The following is a 20,443-nucleotide window of genomic DNA, read 5'->3' as shown; positions in this document are numbered from 1 at the left end:
GACGATACCACACTATATTACACAAACCGTATATATACTATCTACTTTTAGTTACCGATTTGTGAATTATTACGACGGAGAACGACTGTACTACAGCTCATTAGTTTAAATTTTGCTAAGTGTTACTTTAGCAAAGTATGCAGCTATGAGTGCTTGTTGCCAATTTATAATATACTTATCGAATAATATTACATGAATATAGAAAGCAGGATTTGTTAAGTTAATTATGCTGATAAAACCATATATGACAACTATCAGTCCTAAAAATTGATGAATTAGTCTAAATCAGTGTTTTTCAATCGGTATAATCAATATTTTTTAACGCAAAATTTTCATCAAAAAATGAAGTTTTCTATAATTCAGGGTTGGTAAAAAATCTGTTTTAAACAGTTTCAAACATGCTTTTTCAATGTTTTTAATATGATTTTTTTAAATAGTATCATTTAAAGTATATTTAATTTAAAACATTAATAACATATTTAAAAAAAAATGTTTAATTCTTAAAAAAAAAAAAAAAAACATTAGTCTTTATCAACTTTGTTATAATTATAATCATTTTAAATAAAATAAATTTTAATTCTATATATCTTTATATTTTTATTTAATCAGTGTTAATGAAACAATACTATTGCATTTATTTCATACGTAAATAGATTGGCATAACCATATATTTATCAATTTATTACAAATTTTTTCTGCTTAACAAAGTATTCATTATTAAAAAATTGAAAAACACTTATCTAAATAACCGCGAATATATTTTTCCCAACGATATGTAATAAAATGTTAGAAAATTTATTAAAATGGAAATAAAGCTGTATAAATAAATATTAGTATTAAAGCTTCTCTCTCTCAGTTATCTTAAGCTTTTCAGCTGCTTTTAAAAAATATTGAAAATAATTATAATTCCGTATTCTTAAAACGATATATTCTAAAAAGCTTTGAATGCATGTTAAAATTAACTTTTTATTTCAATCACAAAAAGTTAATAAAAACCATATAAAATGTGAAATAATATTTATATTTTACATGTATATTCGGTATATATGTATATATTTTAATATTCAATTTGAATAAGCTAATGGAAGTTAATAAGTGAATATATGATTTCTTTGTATGAATCGTTTATTATATGTAATTCATACAAAATATTACAAAAATTGTCATTTTCGTATATTTGTAAATGTAACTTGTCAATAATATTTTGTTATTTTATTATATATAAATACCTTGTATTATTATCTTGTATGATTAAAACTATAGTGTAACAGGTCTTGTAAATTGGCAATGAGTAGAATACGATACTCGACATTATTTCAATTATTTCATTGTTGTATGGACTGCCGACTGACACATTAATACAAAATCGAATATTACACATACACAAAAAATAATCCTAATTACTGTATTTTATTTTGAAGCTAAATGAATGTCACTCGGAAATATATGCGCGAAATCGCTACATACAGTGTCGTTATATTTTTCGAAAATAGAAATATGAAATTGTGATTAGAAAAACTTGCTAAAAATGAAATTTATTTCGTGTAACATTGGCATAACAAAATAAAGTTAAATTAAAAGATCTATAGATCTTATATTCCTTAGTTTGTAACCAAAGACGAATAACTTTATCATAACTGTCATAACTGTTAATTGTACGTTTTCATTATATATATATACACATATATATATATATATACATATATTCATTATACATATAATGCAAAAAATCATAGAAAATATTCGTATTAGAATCTTTTTATTTTTCAGTTCTGACAGTTTTGGTTCAATATAACTACAGCAATAGCTTATTACAAATCTAAAAAATATTAGGGTATGTATATAGAGCGAAGTTATTTCCGTTATTTTCAATCTTAAAGTAATATAAAATTTATATTACAATACTAATATCTTTTTACAGTAACGTATTTATAACTATCTTATACAATCATGATTGCTTCTTGAGAGCACAAGTATCTAAATGTTCAGTATACTGTTCAGAAACATGACTAGTATCCTGAGAAATGGACGAAATAGCCCCGCTCTACCCTAATACATACATATAACATGTTTAGCATTACATTCATCATGTATATATTTTAATTTATATTTTATATTATGTTACTAAAACTAGCACCAAACTATATGCAATTCGTAATAAATTTACAAAAATTTATCAGTTTGGATTCTCCATAATGTTCGCGATTTGTGATTTATTGTCTAGTTTATCATATAATAGATATTCAACGACCTTATTCAGCGAGATGAGAAGATATAAATTTCTTGCGATCACAAAATCATTTCAAAACTGTATTTCTAGAAAGAACAAATGCGTTTGTTTTAGAACTCAACATTTACAAAGAGCTCAATCAACTGAGATTAAATAGAATGTTAGCTTTATTCTTTTTACATAATAATAACACTTAAGGCATCCTTAACGTCTCCTGATAATAGTTCTTTTTTATGAATAGAAACAGTTCATACATAAATTGTACTTCAGTAGTATTATACTTATTGAAAGTGTAGCAAAGTTTTACATTCAAGAATTTCCAATCAAAAAACACAAATCAACTTGATTTACTTTAATTTCGTTAAAAAAAAGTTCTGTTAGTAACTCAACATAAATGAATAATAGTTGCAATTTCGACGAATTTGTCTTTTTAATTGAATCTCTTCGAATAACAAACTGCACATAGGGCGCTAGCTTTGAATTATCAATTTTATAAATACACAAAAACATTTAACTTTATTATTTATAAAACTATATCAATCATATGAATAAGATAGGGCGGGGCTATTCCGTCAGTTTCAACTTTAAAATACGAAAGTTTACAATAGCAAACAATATACATATATTTGCAGTGACGTGCTTGTAATTACATTATACGATCATGTGATTGCTCCTTGAAGGCACAAGCACAACTTTTAAATAATCATTATGCTCTGTTCAGAAACATCGCGAAAAATGGACAAAAAAATCCCGCTCTATCCTATACTTATTTTCTTACAATTCAGATTAGCAATATCTTAATTGTGGCTCAGGCTGTACCGATATAATTATCCCATCTGTAACGCGCGTTACGAGTGCCATTAAAATATCCTGATCGATGCTCCGTGATAGTCGGTTATAAATTTGCTCTTCTACAAACTTTAGCTTATTCTGTTGTGATAGAGAACTATTAGTTTGCATAGTAAGAATGTAAATAGCTTCTGCTACTAAGGGATTTATTCTATCGCACAAATTGTGTAATGCCTTTACTGCTTCTGCATTAATATTCAATATGTCGTGAATAATCTGCAACAAATTTACTTGATTATACACAAGTCAGTTTATATAGAGTTTATATTTGGAATATATGTATGTATACTCACTACAACTTTTTTTTTCTCTACAGAAAGTTCTTTTAATATAGTAATGACCTCACCAGCGTCGTTTCCAAAGTCTTTTGGATTAAATTTCAAATAATCATCTGCATTTAAAATGGTACTACTTATATGTGCTAGTTTAGTAGCTAAACAATTCATTGTAGTTGGTTCCTCTGCAAACAGGAGAATTATTGAAGGTATCTTGGGAATTCTTGATATCACCTCGTTTATTGCAGATGAAATATCAATCCAGATATCTGATTCTTGATTATAAAATGTTGCTTTGAGGTCTTTTACTGATTCAGTTAATAAAGCAGGATTATTGAAGATTACAGCCTGCGTTTTTTTATTGTTACTTATAAAGTTTGGAACAACTATTGCTATTATTAATATGATGAATACGCCAGCAAAGATACGCCAAGCACAGCTGCTTATATTCTGTTCATTCTTCTCAATATTCCCTTCAGACTTTCTTTTCTGTGAAGGAATATATCTTATTGGAAAGCAATTTTGAGAATGATGCAGAGATTGTGTTTTTTCGTCTTCCTCACTACAACTTTCTGTCATTTGTTCGCTCTCAAAATATTGATTTGTAAGTAATTCTCCAGTTTCAAATGAATTTGATGTATTTTGCTGTCTAGGTGTTTTGTTTTCCATTTCTAAACTTTGAAAATTATTGTTTAACAAATAACTTTTGTTTATATCTTCTGGTCTTAGAGATCTTCTAGATCTGGGTTCAGATAGTATAAATGCCATTGGTGGACTGTGAATCTGCAAAATTAATAATGCATTATCCATTACACAAGTAAATTAGGAATAGTTGTGCAGTTTTGGTAACACCTTGCAATCGAAACTTTAATTTATCCTTGTAGTATCAATATAAGTCTTAAACAAAATCTATTTACCAAGTTATATTCCGACAACAAACGATGCATGTAGACGTGCGATTTTGGTCAATATATCTTAAATAAGCTAATAAAATAGCAATTCTGCTTGGTCAGTTTTTGCAGTTAACCTATTATTACATCTCGTTCGCAACCCTCGCAGGTTTTACTATATATTTCTACTGGCATTTTACCAACGAAACGTATAAGGCGCATAATTAAAAAAAATCTATTTTCGATAGATTTTGCTACGTAATGTAAAAGAAAAAAAAATCCTTTTTCTTCGAAATGCGTAAGAGTCGAGAAGTCCATTTCAGCAAAGACGAATACGACTTTTCAGGAAAATCAATAAGTAGCAATGAAACCCAAAAACATACCTCGTGCATTTCACAGCCAGTGGACTCATCTTCACTCATCTCTTATTGTGACGAGAGAATATAACCTCATCGAAACGATAACGATCGTAGTAACGGATCGTAATAGCGATTATTACAGACTACACGAATTTTATCTTGAAGCACTAGAAGCGTCGCCTTACTCCCTAGTCCCTAGTATTAAATGATACTAATTTGAGTTAAAACCAGACTACGCGTACTTAATTGATGAAATTGCAATTTGAGTTATTTGGCCGGTTAGGCGTGGTTTGGCGTTAGTTCAAAAAGTAATCATCGGTGATATAACCAGTGATAACTAATAGGATAACCGATAAGAGCGATAGCTCGATCACTTTGATGACGTAATGCACACACTTCTATATAGAAATCTTTGTGTGAACTGTGAATGCCTTTATATATGTTCTGTAGTATATGCGGCCATCGTGATAACAACTGGCAGTTGCTGGCAGTAAGGTGAGACAGACGTTTTGCGAGGATTCGTCTCATTCGGCTGTTGTCGTCGTTACCTGCAATCTTGAGGGCGTCAATGGACGTCCGGATGCGAATTCGAGACTGCTATACGGTGACAACATGTGCGTTGGCCCGTTGAAGAAAATATGTCATTGGGGACCGCTCTCCGCGCTCGGTATGTCACACAAGTATCGGATGGAGAAACGTTTCTCATTGTCAATCGCGACAGTCATCTCGTCAATGAAACCATAATTGATCTCTCGTCAGCTATGTTCAAACATAAAAACCATTATCTTGACTAAATTTCGATTTAATCAAAGATGATGACTTGGCAAATAAAATAAAACTGTTTTGTATGTAGATAGAATTATTAATTTTTTGTCGTTTGATATGTGAAAAGAAATATCAATGAAATTATGTAAGGAAAGTGTAAGAATCTGACGAAAAGTATACAGGAAGTACAGATGAGAATATCTGAATTTGAAAGGCTAGGAAAAATGAAACAGAAAATTTTAACAAAGATTTTCCTCTCTCAACAAGTGAAGAATTAAGAAAATTGAAGAAAACATTGGAGGATTATAAATGAAATAATAAAGAGAGAAAAAGCTGAGCAAATCAAACTAAGAATTTTATTATATTTAAATGCAGTGCATTGAAGCAAGTCCAGTCATTTGCTATTAATTTATCATTGTTTACCAATTTTGAGCTATATAATTTATTGTCTCTGAGCTAATTTCTTTTTCATGTATTGAACGACAGAAGTTATTTATATTAACAAAACATTATTTGATAAATCATTTGAAACTCGATCAAAGTTACCTTAATTAAAGTAGCACATGATAGACATGATTTTTTAAATTTATCAATCAAGTTTTTCAACAAGACATATATAACATGATGGTTATTTTATCTTTGTTTAATATTGATAAACAAGAATATAATGATTTACCATATAACACTGTATTGCAAAGAGTATATATTTTAATGTTCTGTTATATTTATAATTTACATTGTTTTTGTATGAATTTTTGACCATGTATAAAATATTTATGCTCATTTTATTTGGTATTGTAAATATAATATAAATTGTAATTTGGCTTGTGAGATTACCAGCATAATTCTCAATGCCAAGGAAATTAGTAATTGTAGATTACAAATTTTGTTATACTAATTTATGTTACAGCAATGATAAAGATTATCACATTGATGACGATACACTGTAGTAGACAGTGGTGGCCACCGCAAGACAGTGTTCCAGCAGCTGCCAGTTTCTTGCTGTTCTTCATTCTCAGTGGATTGACTTTATTCCATTTTATTAGCGCAATTTTTGAAGGTCCTGGATATCTCACATTAAAATGGATTCCGGTAATATATTACACATTTATTATTAAACCTGTTTGAAGTGAATACCTTTTTTTAACGTATAATAATATTAAATAACAAAAACTCCCTGTATAAATCAAATATAAACTTGGAGAGAAAAGGACACTAGGAGTCAAGCGCAAATAACTTTACGCAAATGCTAATATATAACAAACAAAACTTTTTTATCATAATAATTGTGCTTACATGTTTCAGCTCATTTTTGAGCCTTCTTCAGAGACAATGAAATAACGTAAATAAAAATAAAAATAAAAAAAGATCAAGATATATTTAATCACAGTGAGCTCCCCCACAACCAAGAAATCAAATCTGATATTAATTCCATGTAACAATACATGTCACATAAAGGGAAATGAAAAAATAAAGAAAAAAAGAGAAACGAAATGAATAGTATGCCGAAACTAAGAAAATCTAGGTTAATTTCGAAAATAGATTTTTAAAATTGCAAATGTTTATACCAGGTTTGAGGAGGATCACTGTGTTTTTACTTCTTTGCAAACAATTGAAAACCTATAAACTTAACTTCTCGTTTTCTTTTCTCGTTTGTTTTACATTTATTTGATTACTGATAGGAACAAAAATTAAAACAAATTTATATAGTAATTTCAGATTAGAGGGGTTTGACTTTATCAATTTAATTTGACATTATTTAGATGGTAAAACTGATATTATTATGTTGGACTTTATTATATTTTAATTGTAATACTTAATGATAAATTTATAATACAAAGCATATAGATTTTATCATGTTATTAATTAATATGTATTTGTTTTTAGGAAAAAGCTACAGATATACAATATCTGCAATATTGTATTGTCTGCCAAGGTTACAAGGCACCGAGATCACATCATTGCAGAAAATGTAAGAGATTGAATATAATGTAATAAAAATATAATAAGTAATAATAGATATAGATATTACTTGTAATATGGTTTTTAAAAGTTTATAAGTTTGTTATTATGATGATAATATAATTTTGGTGCGTCTTCTATCTTGCTGCTCTTGCTTGTCAATCTACTTTATCGATAGAAAAATATAAAACGTAGCATATATATATATATATATAAAAGAGTTAAAAAGCTTTGTTTAATTTTCCAATACATTGATCTATTTTAATTATTCTACACTTCTTTTATTTTTAGGTAATCGTTGTGTGATGAAAATGGATCATCACTGTCCATGGATAAATACCTGCGTTGGACATTATAATCATGGGCATTTCACAGCATTTTTGGCAAGCGCGGTCGGCGGTTGTTGCGTCTCTTTCGTCATATTAATTTCCTGGGTAGCAACCGTGTTATCATTGAAGCCTTTGCCATTTCCACCACCAGCGGTCTATACATTAATACTAGTAGTATTTAGTATTGGTTTATCAATTGGCGTTGTACTTGCAGTAGGAATGTTATTATATTTCCAGGTAAATGTTTTTAATACTCTTATATTAATTGATGCATTAATTCTATAATTCTTCAAATTACACAGATATTAGCCATCGTGAGAAATCGAACAGAAATAGAAGATTGGATTCTGGAGAAGTCTCGATATAGAAGAAATGATACAGATGCCAAATATATACATCCATATTCAAAAGGATGGCGTTTCAATGTTAGTCAAGTTTTTACATGGGATTTTACTCCCGTCGGCGATGGCATTACATGGCCAATTATTGATGGCTGCGATCAATATACATTAACGGTAATTTTGTTTAAATAATATGTCACATGATAATTCAATAATAATTATTTATTTAAAAGCATATGTGAACTTTAAGAACTGTGATTATAGTATACTAATTATTATTTTGCAGAGAGAGCAGCTTGCTCAAAAGTTAAATAAACGGAAAAGAGCACGCATATATAGGATTGTAAAAGCTGCATCAGGATCTAAATTTCCAATTGGACATGGTTGCGGCGTATTTTTTCATCCACTTTGTACTGATGAACCTCGCATTAAGTTGGATGTAGATGATATTGTAATTGTAACACGTTGGAAGAAGTATGCATTTTGTATATATTGTCATATTGAAAATTTTTTTGAAAATTAATTTTTTTTTAAATAATTTGCTAATTTATTCAAATTTTTATCTTTTTTTTGCAGATATTGGTTATTTGGACAAAAAGAACAGAAAGAAGGAGAAGATGGGAAATCGAAACGTATAAGGGGATGGTTGCCACGACCCTGTGCGGTGGAAGTAATAGAAAAATCTGTATCGCTTAGATAATTTATTCAAAAATAATTTATTAATTTGTAGAAAATTTATATGACAATATTTGTGAAGATTTAAGAAACCGTCTATCATAATTTTGCATTTTTTAACAGTAAAAGTTGCGAAGAATAAGATAGAAGAACATTACACTCCCCATACCCGTTTGTGTTCAATCAATATATTTTTCTTATATTTATACCTCAAACACCAGTCAAAAGATTAATACATTATCCTACTATTATCTATATATCCTATATTATAACGTTCTTTACATATAAATAAGTAAAAATATTGTATATAAATTTTCACTTGAGATATTTCAATAAGTTCTTAGTGTAACAGTTTTGTTGCAACAACACACACACATGTATATATAATTGTGCGTATTTATACATATGTCATATAATATTTAGTAATTGTACATATATATATATATAATTATTTAAAAATGACATGTAAATATGTTCTATAGCAACAAATTTTACTTTACAAACATAATTTAAATTTACTTTAATTAGAAAAATTTAGGAAATTTTTATATTAACATGTTTTTTATCAACTTTTTATAAGAAAAACATGTATTACAAAAACTTGTACATGCTTTAAGATAAGAGGAAAGATATTTATAAACAAATAAATACAATAAATAAATTTGGTCTTGCTATATGCGATTACGAAGTAATCTGAAAAAAGTATTTCCAGCGCGTACACAATTGAGACGGCCTGAAAAGGCCGTGAAAAATCAATAATACAGTATGAAAAGTCGCATTGACTGAGTGAACTATGTATGTGTCGGAGCATATGTATGTGTAACGCGCGCACGCTTCTGCATTATGCGCGTTCGTTCGAAGGGTTTAACACGCAATACGATTACTTTGCACGACTGCAGAACGTTCTATTCTATTATTATTATTACACTCATCCCGATCGAATGCGTAATGTTACATGTATAATAATCGGTGAACGAGTGTATAGCACACAAAGAAAATTATTGCGTAAGGGTCAATGTTACAATCCTCATGTAATGAGGAAGCCGCGAATTCACGTGCTTATCAGTTTTACGCATAACATATATTCAATAATCGGTAGTGAAAGGCAGAACGTATTAGTAACTCGCGAAATATGTAATCGAATGTGATATGCAACAACTCGATTTATTGCGAATGATTACAGTCTGACAAATGAGTAAAAATTACACAAATACGAGATGTCTTTAAAACTTTTTATTTTGCAACACATAGCTAGCAACTACATACGTTGCTTTGTCGAAATATCCGTCGACGTTCTTGAACTCTTTTTTTATAATTTTACCTGTTTTATTTAATTGGCATGAATATGGATTCCTTTCATCCATTCACTCCAGATCTTAGAATTTAATATTCATATATTCTTTTGCAAAGTTTAAAAATATAAATGAAAGAACAAGATTAATTAAAATATAGAACGAAACAACTTTTAACAACGGGTAAATAATTTTGCACGCGCATGTGTGTGTGTGTGTGTATGATAATTAGGTATATTATATAATGAAGATTAAAGGCTTTCGTGCACGATAAAAAGCAATGCAAATAATATGACGCACATAGATATCCAAGAATGCACTATATTATACATTCAATAAACATATCTTTTATTTTGATTCTTATTTTGTATTATTTGAATTAACTAATTTGTGAATAAAAGATCCAGTGTGGGTGTGTATGTGTGTGTGTGTTATGATTAAATTTATTCATTATTAATCTTATAAAAAGAAAGTTTTAAATTTAAGATAAAATTCACACACACACACACACACACATATATATATATATATATATACAAGTTATGTGTGATTTTTTAAAATGAACAGTTATAAAAACACACATTTCATTTCAATGTTTACTAACTTTTTTAATCTTCTTTTTTCAAAGAAAATTTTAATAGCTATTTCAATCGCGCATCTATTTAATGTCCAAAAATTAAAACGCCAATAAATTGCAGAAATATTTAGGAGTATATCTATAAATTTATGACCAAATGCATCCTGTAATTTTTAATGAATTTTATTAACTTAAAAATATTTAAGTTTAAAAAAAAATAACGGTTTTACTGTAGACTTATATGTATATAATTGTAATAAAAAAGTAATGACACGTTGTTTTCCGACATTTATAGTTTTATACGTACATATAATTGATGAAAATGGTAGTAGTTACATCATGTATCGTTATGTGACATGTAAAAGGAAATACATATATAATTACTATTTACGGCAGTATGTGATTCCTGCTATGCGTAAATCGTAGATATTCTTCTAAACGAACGAAGAGTGGAACCGGTTGTAGGATCGACGAAGGAAGTGAAAGTGAAGGATCAATTTAGTAAGCGCAAGTGTACGGCTTTGTGATCCTGTGGTGGGATCCTACTAACGTTTAGCTTGTTAGCAACCAATCGAATACTGCAGTTTCTTACGTGCGGATCTGTCACGAGCACGAAATACCTTTTTATTCTTACTTATCGTATAAACAGTAAACTATTTCGAGTAAGTCTCCGTAATTTATCGCGCGAAACTATTTAATTTATCGCTTGCGTATATAAAGAAGTGATCGCTTCCGATTATCTCTTCACAATCCGGCATCCATCTCTTCTCCAAGATTAATTTGTATCAAATTTGTCCTAAATAATATCTTGTTACGAATTTTTCTATCTTTTCAAATTATAGATTTGTGTATTAGAACTTTATTTCTGAAATCAGTCACATATAAAAAATTGAAAATTTTATTATACATTAAATAAAATTAATATACATTATAAAATTAATCAACAGTGACTTAAATTTCAGACTTCTATATGTATAGCTACATAATAATATTTGTTTATTATTACTCTTACGGTATTTAAATTGTAGAGAACATTGGTGACATTCTTCATGTAAAAATACATATGTATTATAGGATTTGCGAAAAAAACGTTGGAAATAATTGAAAAATCATTCAAATCCAAACTATTGCACATATAGTCTATTCGTTCCGAAAGTTTCTTCGTTAATTCAATAATATTTTTCCATAATGGAGTAAATATCAGTAAATATTATAATATAAATGTAAATTTAAAATGCAATAGAACTGAAAAGAAATTATTTGAACACTCGGGAAATGTAATGTAGCTGCATAAGTTAACTACAGATATTGAACATTCTCCGCTCATTCTTTCCGTTAGGAACAACACCGGTATTAATAAAATTTTGTTACATGTATCTCTCTCGCGTCGTCGGAATGAAGGAAGCGACACGATCAAGATGTACCTTGCCGGACACGTTAAGGTTTTATTCTCACTCGTCCTCTTCTCGTCGATTTCCGTTTTCGGGTTTCCAGACGGTGGACCGGTGGACGCGTGCGTGAAGCCGCGGCCTAATCAACCCTATCATGGTGAAGCGCGATCACAACCTTTAAACACGAGCCCTTACAAGATATTAGCTTCATCGTCTCAGTACGGACCAGGCTCGCAGGTGACAGGTGAGCCAAATGCACACTGCGTTTATATTGTATTATCAAACATAATTTAGGTGTATTCAGGATTAATTTCTTATTACGCAAACAAATTTTTATCAATTAAGTCTAGATTGTTTAGAGTACCTACTTCCGAGCGAGAGATACTCCGTAATGTAGACTAAAATAATAATTTTATGAAATTTTGGAGCACACATTACGGTGTAGTACGTGTAAAAGTTTAATATCGTCTGAGATGCAGAAGCTAATAAGATAATGAAAGAACAGTACATATACAGAGCGAGGAGCTCTGATTGAAAATATGTTAAATCTGAAAGGCTATTATTTTATAATAAATTAACGAAACAAGAGAGATAAATTAAATATTACTCTATATTTATAAACATATAAAATTAAATATAAAGAAATCGAAAAATTTGCGTGACTCAGCGATGTGTATGGAAGATTTTGACGTGAATATAATCATATCTTTATGAAAAAAGAATTTACTTGAAATTCTTCTAAGGTAGTTATAATATTATTAAATTTAAACTAGAAAAAGTGTTTAATTGTTTTTAGAAACATTTTATTGTAACGTCTGTTCATATGATAATTATTTCAAAAATATTAATTGTTGCAAACTACCCCAATCAATGACTATTTCTAATAACATTTATTTTTACAAATGCGTGTATATAAATAGTTGTTTAATATTTAATTCATTTTTTTATTCTATACAGATTACAAAATAACTACAATTTAGTTTCAGTAACTTTTCAACTGTTCTAATTGTAATTAATACATTAACAAGAAAAAAAAGAAATATCTTGCAATGCGCCTAATAATTTAAAAAAAAATACGATAAATTAAAATAATTATTTTGTAAAAGAAAAACGCAATCGTATATTTGATTCTTTTTTCTCTTTTTCTTTCTATACCATTGCTCGTGCTTATTATTTATATAGCATTCAATAGTTGACTTAATTTTCGTCGAGGAAGCATGCATCTGTCCGACATGAGATAATTGAATTCATCAAAATTACAATCGCAAAACGTAGTAAATGTCTATAATAATGTACTCCGTCAGCTTCGTTGAACACGTCTGCGCTTGTGGAGCAATGGCGAATTAGGTCGGCAAGAGGGATAAGTGCACCCGTTCATTTTCGAGCATGCGAACAGTTTTCTTACGTCGCGTCGGTTACGCATGATTAAACGTAGATGTCATTTATCCGCGGAGGAAGGTTGAAATGAAAGTCTGAAATCTGTTATGCAATAAATCGCGAAACTTTGAAAACTCGTATTGCGAAGCAAATGTGTGTCAACTAACTCTTGTAATGCGGATCCCACATAGACCAAAATTAAATTTAAATTATAAAAGTCCGTTTTTTAAAATCCCCCCCCAAAGTGATTTTACTATTTCTTAGAATATCTTAAATGAGATAAAACGCGTGCGTTTTTTTTTTAGAAAAACAACAAAGAAACGCACTAATCATTATTAGTATTGGTATTTAAAAAAATTATTTTGTCTCTAAATTCAGACCGAAATTTAACGAGATGTTTTAACAAATGTTGCAAAAGTGGTAAAACTATATTAATTTGACAAATTTGAAATATGCTTAATCCTTTTATGTTATAAATCACATTGCACATTTAAATAATATTATAGTATTCTATAAAATCTTTTCTGTTCTTTATAATTGTTACTTTATATTTGATATCTATGTATATTCCAATTTATATTCCAAATGTAAAATTATCACTCATTATTTTCATATTGTAGTTTTACATTTAATCTTTTAAAATTAATGTAACTCGATACGTTTTTTATTCCATCTACACTATGTGACAAACGATTTTGTTACTTTAGAATTACACAGCAAAAGTTCCAATCTTTTCGAATAGATTTTAGTTACAACATCGCAATAACATAATGCTTCCAGAATTTTTTATGGATTTATTTTTCTTCTTTGTAGTTATATATCCTATCCAGTTTATTCGTACTAACACTCGTTTCAAATCCCTCGACAGATATAAATTGACATTATTCTGTGTATGTGTGTATGTTGCGTATGTTGCTCGACTATCTATACCATTTCTTTTATATCACTTTGCCGATACCGTGATAGATTCGTGCGATTGAACACGTAAAATTCACACGTACTATGGCGATGCGTACTATGGCTGTATTCTGATATTCACTGGCAGTGCTGAAAATTTATAGTACACCTATAATGTATAATATATTATAGATTTTCAGTACCGGCAGTGAATATCGGAACGCAATCTATATATAAGAGAGGCAAGTTGAATTTTATCTGAGCGAATGGCACAGCCACGATAATTATCACAACTCAGCTCGTCTATTTTTCAGTCACTATTGTTGGTGCCCCGTTCAAAGGATTCTTCGTGCAGGCGCGTGATACCAATACAAACAAATGGATCGGATCTTGGACGCGTACGCCAAACACAAATATACATTCCGAGTGCAGTGCTGTGACGCATGCTGATCCACATGATAAGGAGCAAGCCACCTTCATCTGGAACGCACCAGCGGACGCACGAGGCAGCGTTTACTTCACGTGAGTGCTATATTCTCTATAGTAGCGGAAGTCCCGTGGGAAATGTCTGTTCATGCATTAATAATGGAACGTAGGAAGGACAGTGTCGAGAGTCGCAAATTGCGATCCTTGAAACTTGCATTGTTTGTATAATTATCAAGCGTTCCACGGAAGATATAACTTCAATGAGAAATATACGATGTTATGCTAAAAATGCGCATATACATTTGTAATTGAAATGGTTGTTTAAGAATTATGCAATAAAATTTCCGGTTGCCATTTATACTTTAATTGCATATTTCATAACAATTGTGAGCGTACAGCTCAAGCTCATACGCATTTTATTCAGCAATACACACTCACTCACTCACACATAATCCATCTCTTTCAAAGCTACTTAATTATAATTAAATAATCACTTTTGATAGCAAAATATCTCAACTTTCACATTTTTATTAAGAAGTTTATATTTTAAAAAGAAATTAAATTTTCGATGATTAGATATGTTTCAACAAAAAATCTTTAATAAAAAACACATACATATAAGAATTATTTATATTATTTTTACAAAAATTATAATTAACATTAAAAAAATAAAATTTGCACACATACTTCTATGTATAAATTCAAATAATTTTATTATATCATTAAAAAAGTCATCATATTTTAAATTGGTTTCTTCTTTTATATAAAGTATATAGTTCTTCTTCTTTCACAAATACGTTATTCGGATTAAGTCATACTATTATTATGTATGACCTTAAGTTTTCTTTATTAATAAGAATATTAAAATATTAATTTTTGTACGTATTTTAAAAAATTCTTTTTTCTCTGATTTATATTTTATGATACATCCGTGACAAAGCAAATTTAATAATAGTAAAACAAGGACACATAGTTCGATCGTGAGTTTAACTATAAAAAATTCTTTATACTAAATTTTTTAATAAGATTTGGGGTAATAAATAACACTCATATATAATTTTAATTCTAAACTCATATACAAATTAAGTCTTTCTCTAAAAATATGAAGAATCTTATCTAAATATTTTTAATTTAAGGAATTAAGAATCTTAAAGTATTTTTTTTTAATTTGAAACATTTTATAATCTTAATGACCTTTTGATCATTAATGAGGATATTAAGTCGTTTTTTAGTACGCATATTCGCGTAAATATATTTCATGGTATAGCTGAATTAAATTTAATAACCATCAAATGAGATATAGATATAATCTACCTAATGCACGCGCAATAATTCGTGGTTGGTTCACGATGGCACAGCGGGATTAATTGTATGATATTAGCCGCTGGAAATAATTGCTTTTATTATTCGGTCATATTATTTATTATTCGTAATTCCACGCATACGTGAAATTTGTTAATAATTTAGTAAATTTTTTAGCATCATTTTACAATAGCAAGTTTGATCGCAAGTTGTCGGTCTCTCAGCTTGAACGATTTATTGTATGTGTACGTCAAGAATAAATATAACACTATGAAATGTTTATTGTTATAAATTGCTGTGTCGTCAAATTTTACGAAACATTTTTGTATAAATTTTACAGTATCATCAAACAAAAAAAAAAGGTAAATTAGAATTTCCCGATTTTTAGGAATTCTTAAATAATTTTAATTTTATAATTAACAGCACAGAAGACTGAAAATTGAAAGTATATATAATTATTGTATTATAAGATAAAATTAAATCAGAAGGCTTTTCTGTGAATTTCAAAATATAATTACAAGAGAGAGAGAGAGAGAGAGAAGAGTTTAAAGTTGTTTTATAATATTTTTAGAATATTACAATGTAAAATATAATTTTTTTCTCTTGTTTCCTCTTTTAGAGAAACGTCAATCAAAGAATTTATTACTTAAAAAAGATCAAACGTATGATGTTAGTTTATATTTTGTGTAGAATTATAATATTTTTTAAAATGTATGTGAAAATAATTTAAATTGATTGTGTGTGCTTTTCGATTTGCTGTATTTGAAATCAAAAGATAGTTTATATGAGAATACTGTTGCAGAAAATTAGTGGTATTTAATTTACTTACGTTTTAGTAACTATTTATGTTTAAAAGTATTTTAATAATTTATTTTAATAATATGATGTTTCAGTGGAACTGTACTAAAGGACTATGCAACATTCTGGTCCGACCTTGTGTCACAAGTGGCACAATAATTCGTCAGCATACTGTTTGAATCTCACTCGTCGACAAAGTGCTTTCGCCAAAGGATATATTCCATCTTTACACAAAAGTTTTTAAATTTTATTCATATAAAAGTTGCATATTTTGATACATGCGACATATATATTTTATATAAATCTTATATTTTTGTATCATCGCAGAAATGCCAAGCGTTTTAAATAATAAAAGATCATCGAAACAGATACGTTAATCGCATACGTTAATCATACTTTTTTATTTTTATTAATTTCTTTTTTTGCCTACTATTGATTTATTCGTATCCTAATAAAATAATAGAGGAGTCGCAAATGTATGAAAGAAATTCTCGATGTTTTCGTAATAATCATCAGTCGATCAAATGTGAATTATTATTTCTGTAGCGTTCTAGAGGAACTCGTTTTGCTTCGAAATGCTATTAAGGAAGGTTACTCGAGTCGGTTGGCCAAACATGTACATAGTTGGGTATATCGATGAAAAAGGAAATAAACGATGTTTCGTAGCTTTATATACGCAATAAAAACACTTTGTTATTCACACAAATTCGAGTCAAGAGTAAAATAATTCATTTAAATATCATTCAGCGCTCATGATAAAATAACTTTATTTGATATATATCTGTAAAGTTGAAATTATATATATGTAATTATATATATATATATATGTAAGCTTTTTTTAATTAAAAACGCTGTATTATCTAAAGTGTGTTTGTGTGATTATACTGATAAGGTGTAACTGAAAACTAGGTTGTTTTACCTTTTGCTTTATTTGTTTGATTTACCCGTTGTATGAATGCAAATGTAATGCAAATTACAATTTTTAATAAGTATAATCGAATTCAATCATCTTGTAATAACTTCATAGAAAAATAATATGGAACGTTGACGTTGTTATTACGATAAAATATATTTGATTGTTGACTTGATAGATTATTTTTAAAACTCGTTGTTGCACATCGTATTGGAGGGACATGTAAGTAAAGTTCAGTAGATCACTGCACATCTTGCTGCTTCTTGGCGAAGATTCTGCTATTTCTTCATCCCATTAATGGATCTTAGAACGCTTTTACACGAGCAAAAGGATCGAGGAACGCGTTACATAAGACTTTGCTTGTCGGGTAAAAGTGGGCCACATTGGTATTACAAACCTGACAAGTCTAAGACGCCTTTTTTCTTGCTCTTGCCTTTGGCTCTGCTCGAAGCGATCGACCCAGGAAATTGATCCCGCATCGTCGTTATATTTCTCTTAATAGACATCAAGATGTTGACATGAATGTCCACTCATTACGTGTACTCTTTTCCCTTCTTATTTTTTACTGTAATGATTAATAGTCGCAGAATAACAAATTATATAAGCTACTATTGTACTGACTATACATTGTAATAATTTGAATAACTAATTATCGAGTTTATAAGCCTATAGTTTAATATTTTGAAGAAGAGAGATGTTAGAAATATGTGCGTTGCTTTTTTGCGAGGAAAGAGTTAAGTATATCACATAATCAATGAGGTTATTATTAGGGTATGTTAGATGGATGTTATAAATGGACGGATAAAAAGGAAGCGACGTTTTAATTACGTATATATCCAGAATGAAAAATTGAATGATAATAAACTGAAAAATAAATTATATTTTCGTTCATAACATTAATCACTGCAGTTATCAGAAAAGCAAAACAAAAATTAATTAATATTAAAATTACTTAATAAATATAATAAGATAAAACTAACATGCATATAATAGATTGCGTAAGTCCATGCAATAATAATATAAATCATATGTATCAAAGAAAGTCGATAATGAAAAAATGTATACATAAATATGTATGTAATAGTAAGAAATTTGGTTTGTAATATTTATTGCAATGATACAAAAGCATTTTGAGAAATATCAAAGGCGACCTGCTGACGCAGCATTACATTACATTAGTTGGAATATAATTACGGCGTCCGTGTCCCGCATGTAACTAGTCAGGGCGCCGATAATTATCACCTGAAATTGATCGACATGTGTGCACGATTCTTGATAAACTAGTTAGTATGATACCGCTCTGTCTCGTCCATTAAATCCACCTACATGAATTATAAAGATATCTGTTGACAATTTATGTGCATCTCTGTAATTTATGATCGTTCTTTTGTATTAAGTCTAATACATCGCGGCATGTGCAATCTGCAACATTAAATATATAATTGCCTATAAATTATAACGTCTGCAAAATATGGATTATTCTCATATATATTAGCATTCTGCAACATAAAATATGATTTTTGGCAACTACAATACTGTTTTGGACACAGTTTTCGAATACATCAACAGGAAGTAATGTTTTGCACTATAAACTTTTGACATTGTATAACATTATATATTTAATATATTTATATATTATATAACATATTCATTTATTTTAATATTACAGATTTTTTATTGATGTTAACGTGCGATATATTTTATTTACGTCTTGTAATCACATAATTTTTCCGTGCTATTCATAAAATTAATCTTAATTGGCACTCGTTTCATGTTTGCGCGGTAAGCTGTGGGTATGGCAAAGTTTAGCTGACGTCATAATGTAGCAAGCCATCGATCAAGAAGTGAAATTATGATCGCACGGTTAGATCCAGAGTTTTCACGGAAATATTCGTATGCGTCATCCATATACCTATAATGTATAAAGTCTGGAATGATGTCCGTAATAACAGATGAAGTATCGAGAAAGAAAATATACGCCTCAAAGAAAATTATTAATAATTTATAAGTGCAAAAGAAACATAAAAAAGATAATTCAAGAAATGTTACAATATAATTTTCATCACTCATTATAATTAATAATAATAAGAAGAAGAATTTCTTATCATTATTAATAATGATAATAAAATCTCATTATTATTATTAGTTATAAGAATTTTGTTTCGTGGCTATAGAAACATCTAGAAAGCATTCAAGAGTAGAAATAATTGTCTCAGTATAACTTATTATTTTTATTAATTTTAATTGCCAAGAATCAAAACGATTTCCGATAAAAAAAATATTTTGAAAAAAGTTAATAAATTTAGCTCTTTTATTAAAAAATGTTACTATCATATATATAATAATAATATACATAAAAATTGTTAATGTACGTTATAATGTACAATGCTAATAAATTACTGATAAATTGACTTAATAATACACGAAACATTTTGAAATAAAAGATGAAACTTAATTTTTACAAATCATGTACTTCATTTACGAAGTCAATTGAAAGAAGGCTATGATTTATTACACTTTTAATTATACATATATGTAATATATTTCTTTTATTAAAGAAATCCATTTGAGTAAATTTATGGTAGATATCTGAGAATGTAAAGCATTGAAAGTTCGAGTATATGATAAAATTTTCTCAGTTTATGTGAATATCGCAAGCTGTCATCTCATTCCATCTTATTTAAGTAAGAGATCAATCAAGAATCCGCATTATTGTGTGAAAAATGAAGATCTATACTTTCCAGATTCCCCAAGATATTGATATTTGTGTAGCGTAGCGAAATCGTTTACCCCTG

General features: G+C 28.7%; 3 protein-coding genes across 6 annotated transcripts; 2 read left to right on the top strand and 1 right to left on the bottom strand.

The window, feature by feature from the left end:
• Window positions 1-2,678: 2,678 nt before the first annotated feature.
• TORIP (Torsin interacting protein) lies at window positions 2,679-5,142 on the bottom strand. Of its 2 annotated transcripts, none has more exons than XM_018540524.1 (3): window positions 4,628-5,142; window positions 3,373-4,137; window positions 2,679-3,295 (listed from the first exon to the last, which is right to left on the bottom strand). In XM_018540524.1, the coding sequence occupies exons 1-3, from the start codon at window positions 4,664-4,666 to the stop codon at window positions 3,017-3,019; spliced, it is 1,083 nt and encodes a 360-aa protein (XP_018396026.1). In that variant the 5' UTR covers window positions 4,667-5,142; the 3' UTR covers window positions 2,679-3,016. The 2 variants fall into 2 exon arrangements, with proteins under 2 accessions (XP_018396026.1, XP_018396027.1); XM_018540525.1 differs by lacking the exon at window positions 4,628-5,142 and adding an exon at window positions 4,272-4,614.
• LOC108774425 (palmitoyltransferase ZDHHC6) lies at window positions 5,086-8,834 on the top strand. Of its 2 annotated transcripts, none has more exons than XM_018540527.1 (7): window positions 5,086-5,270; window positions 6,279-6,460; window positions 7,256-7,340; window positions 7,622-7,896; window positions 7,962-8,174; window positions 8,287-8,474; window positions 8,577-8,834. In XM_018540527.1, the coding sequence occupies exons 1-7, from the start codon at window positions 5,216-5,218 to the stop codon at window positions 8,698-8,700; spliced, it is 1,122 nt and encodes a 373-aa protein (XP_018396029.1). In that variant the 5' UTR covers window positions 5,086-5,215; the 3' UTR covers window positions 8,701-8,834. The 2 variants fall into 2 exon arrangements, with proteins under 2 accessions (XP_018396029.1, XP_018396028.1); XM_018540526.1 differs by having other exon boundaries at window positions 5,146-5,270; window positions 8,287-8,485; window positions 8,577-8,703.
• Window positions 8,835-11,135: 2,301 nt separating this feature from the next.
• LOC108774460 (putative defense protein 3) lies at window positions 11,136-17,014 on the top strand. 2 transcript variants are annotated; one of them, XM_018540568.1, is made up of 4 exons: window positions 11,136-11,206; window positions 11,946-12,179; window positions 14,524-14,731; window positions 16,831-17,014. In XM_018540568.1, exons 2-4 carry the CDS (start codon window positions 11,963-11,965, stop codon window positions 16,892-16,894), a joined length of 489 nt encoding a protein of 162 aa, XP_018396070.1. In that variant the 5' UTR covers window positions 11,136-11,206; window positions 11,946-11,962; the 3' UTR covers window positions 16,895-17,014. The 2 variants fall into 2 exon arrangements, with proteins under 2 accessions (XP_018396070.1, XP_018396071.1); XM_018540569.1 differs by lacking the exon at window positions 11,136-11,206 and adding an exon at window positions 11,261-11,326.
• The last annotated feature ends 3,429 nt before the right edge of the window (window positions 17,015-20,443 follow it).

The sequence above is a fragment of the Cyphomyrmex costatus genome, unplaced genomic scaffold (genome assembly GCF_001594065.2).
Source record: "Cyphomyrmex costatus isolate MS0001 unplaced genomic scaffold, Ccosl1.0 scaffold254, whole genome shotgun sequence".
Classification (NCBI taxonomy): Eukaryota; Metazoa; Arthropoda; class Insecta; order Hymenoptera; family Formicidae; genus Cyphomyrmex; species Cyphomyrmex costatus.
This window is presented reverse-complemented; position numbering and strand designations above follow the sequence as displayed.

Excerpts from the sequence above, each read along its gene's own strand:
- LOC108774460 (XM_018540568.1), top strand. The coding sequence starts at position 11,963 with ATGTACCTTGCCGGACACGTTAAGGTTTTATTCTCACTCGTCCTCTTC. Across the intron at positions 12,180-14,523 it reads ACCAGGCTCGCAGGTGACAG|TCACTATTGTTGGTGCCCCG; the intron begins GTGAGCCAAATG and ends TCTATTTTTCAG. Across the intron at positions 14,732-16,830 it reads CGAGGCAGCGTTTACTTCAC|TGGAACTGTACTAAAGGACT; the intron begins GTGAGTGCTATA and ends ATGATGTTTCAG.
- TORIP (XM_018540524.1), bottom strand. The coding sequence starts at position 4,666 with ATGAGTGAAGATGAGTCCACTGGCTGTGAAATGCACGAG. Across the intron at positions 4,138-4,627 it reads CTGGCTGTGAAATGCACGAG|ATTCACAGTCCACCAATGGC; the intron begins GTATGTTTTTGG and ends TTAATTTTGCAG. Across the intron at positions 3,296-3,372 it reads TAGAGAAAAAAAAAGTTGTA|ATTATTCACGACATATTGAA; the intron begins GTGAGTATACAT and ends AATTTGTTGCAG.
- LOC108774425 (XM_018540527.1), top strand. The coding sequence starts at position 5,216 with ATGTGCGTTGGCCCGTTGAAGAAAATATGTCATTGGGGACCGCTCTCC. Across the intron at positions 6,461-7,255 it reads TCACATTAAAATGGATTCCG|GAAAAAGCTACAGATATACA; the intron begins GTAATATATTAC and ends ATTTGTTTTTAG. Across the intron at positions 7,341-7,621 it reads ATCACATCATTGCAGAAAAT|GTAATCGTTGTGTGATGAAA; the intron begins GTAAGAGATTGA and ends TTTTATTTTTAG.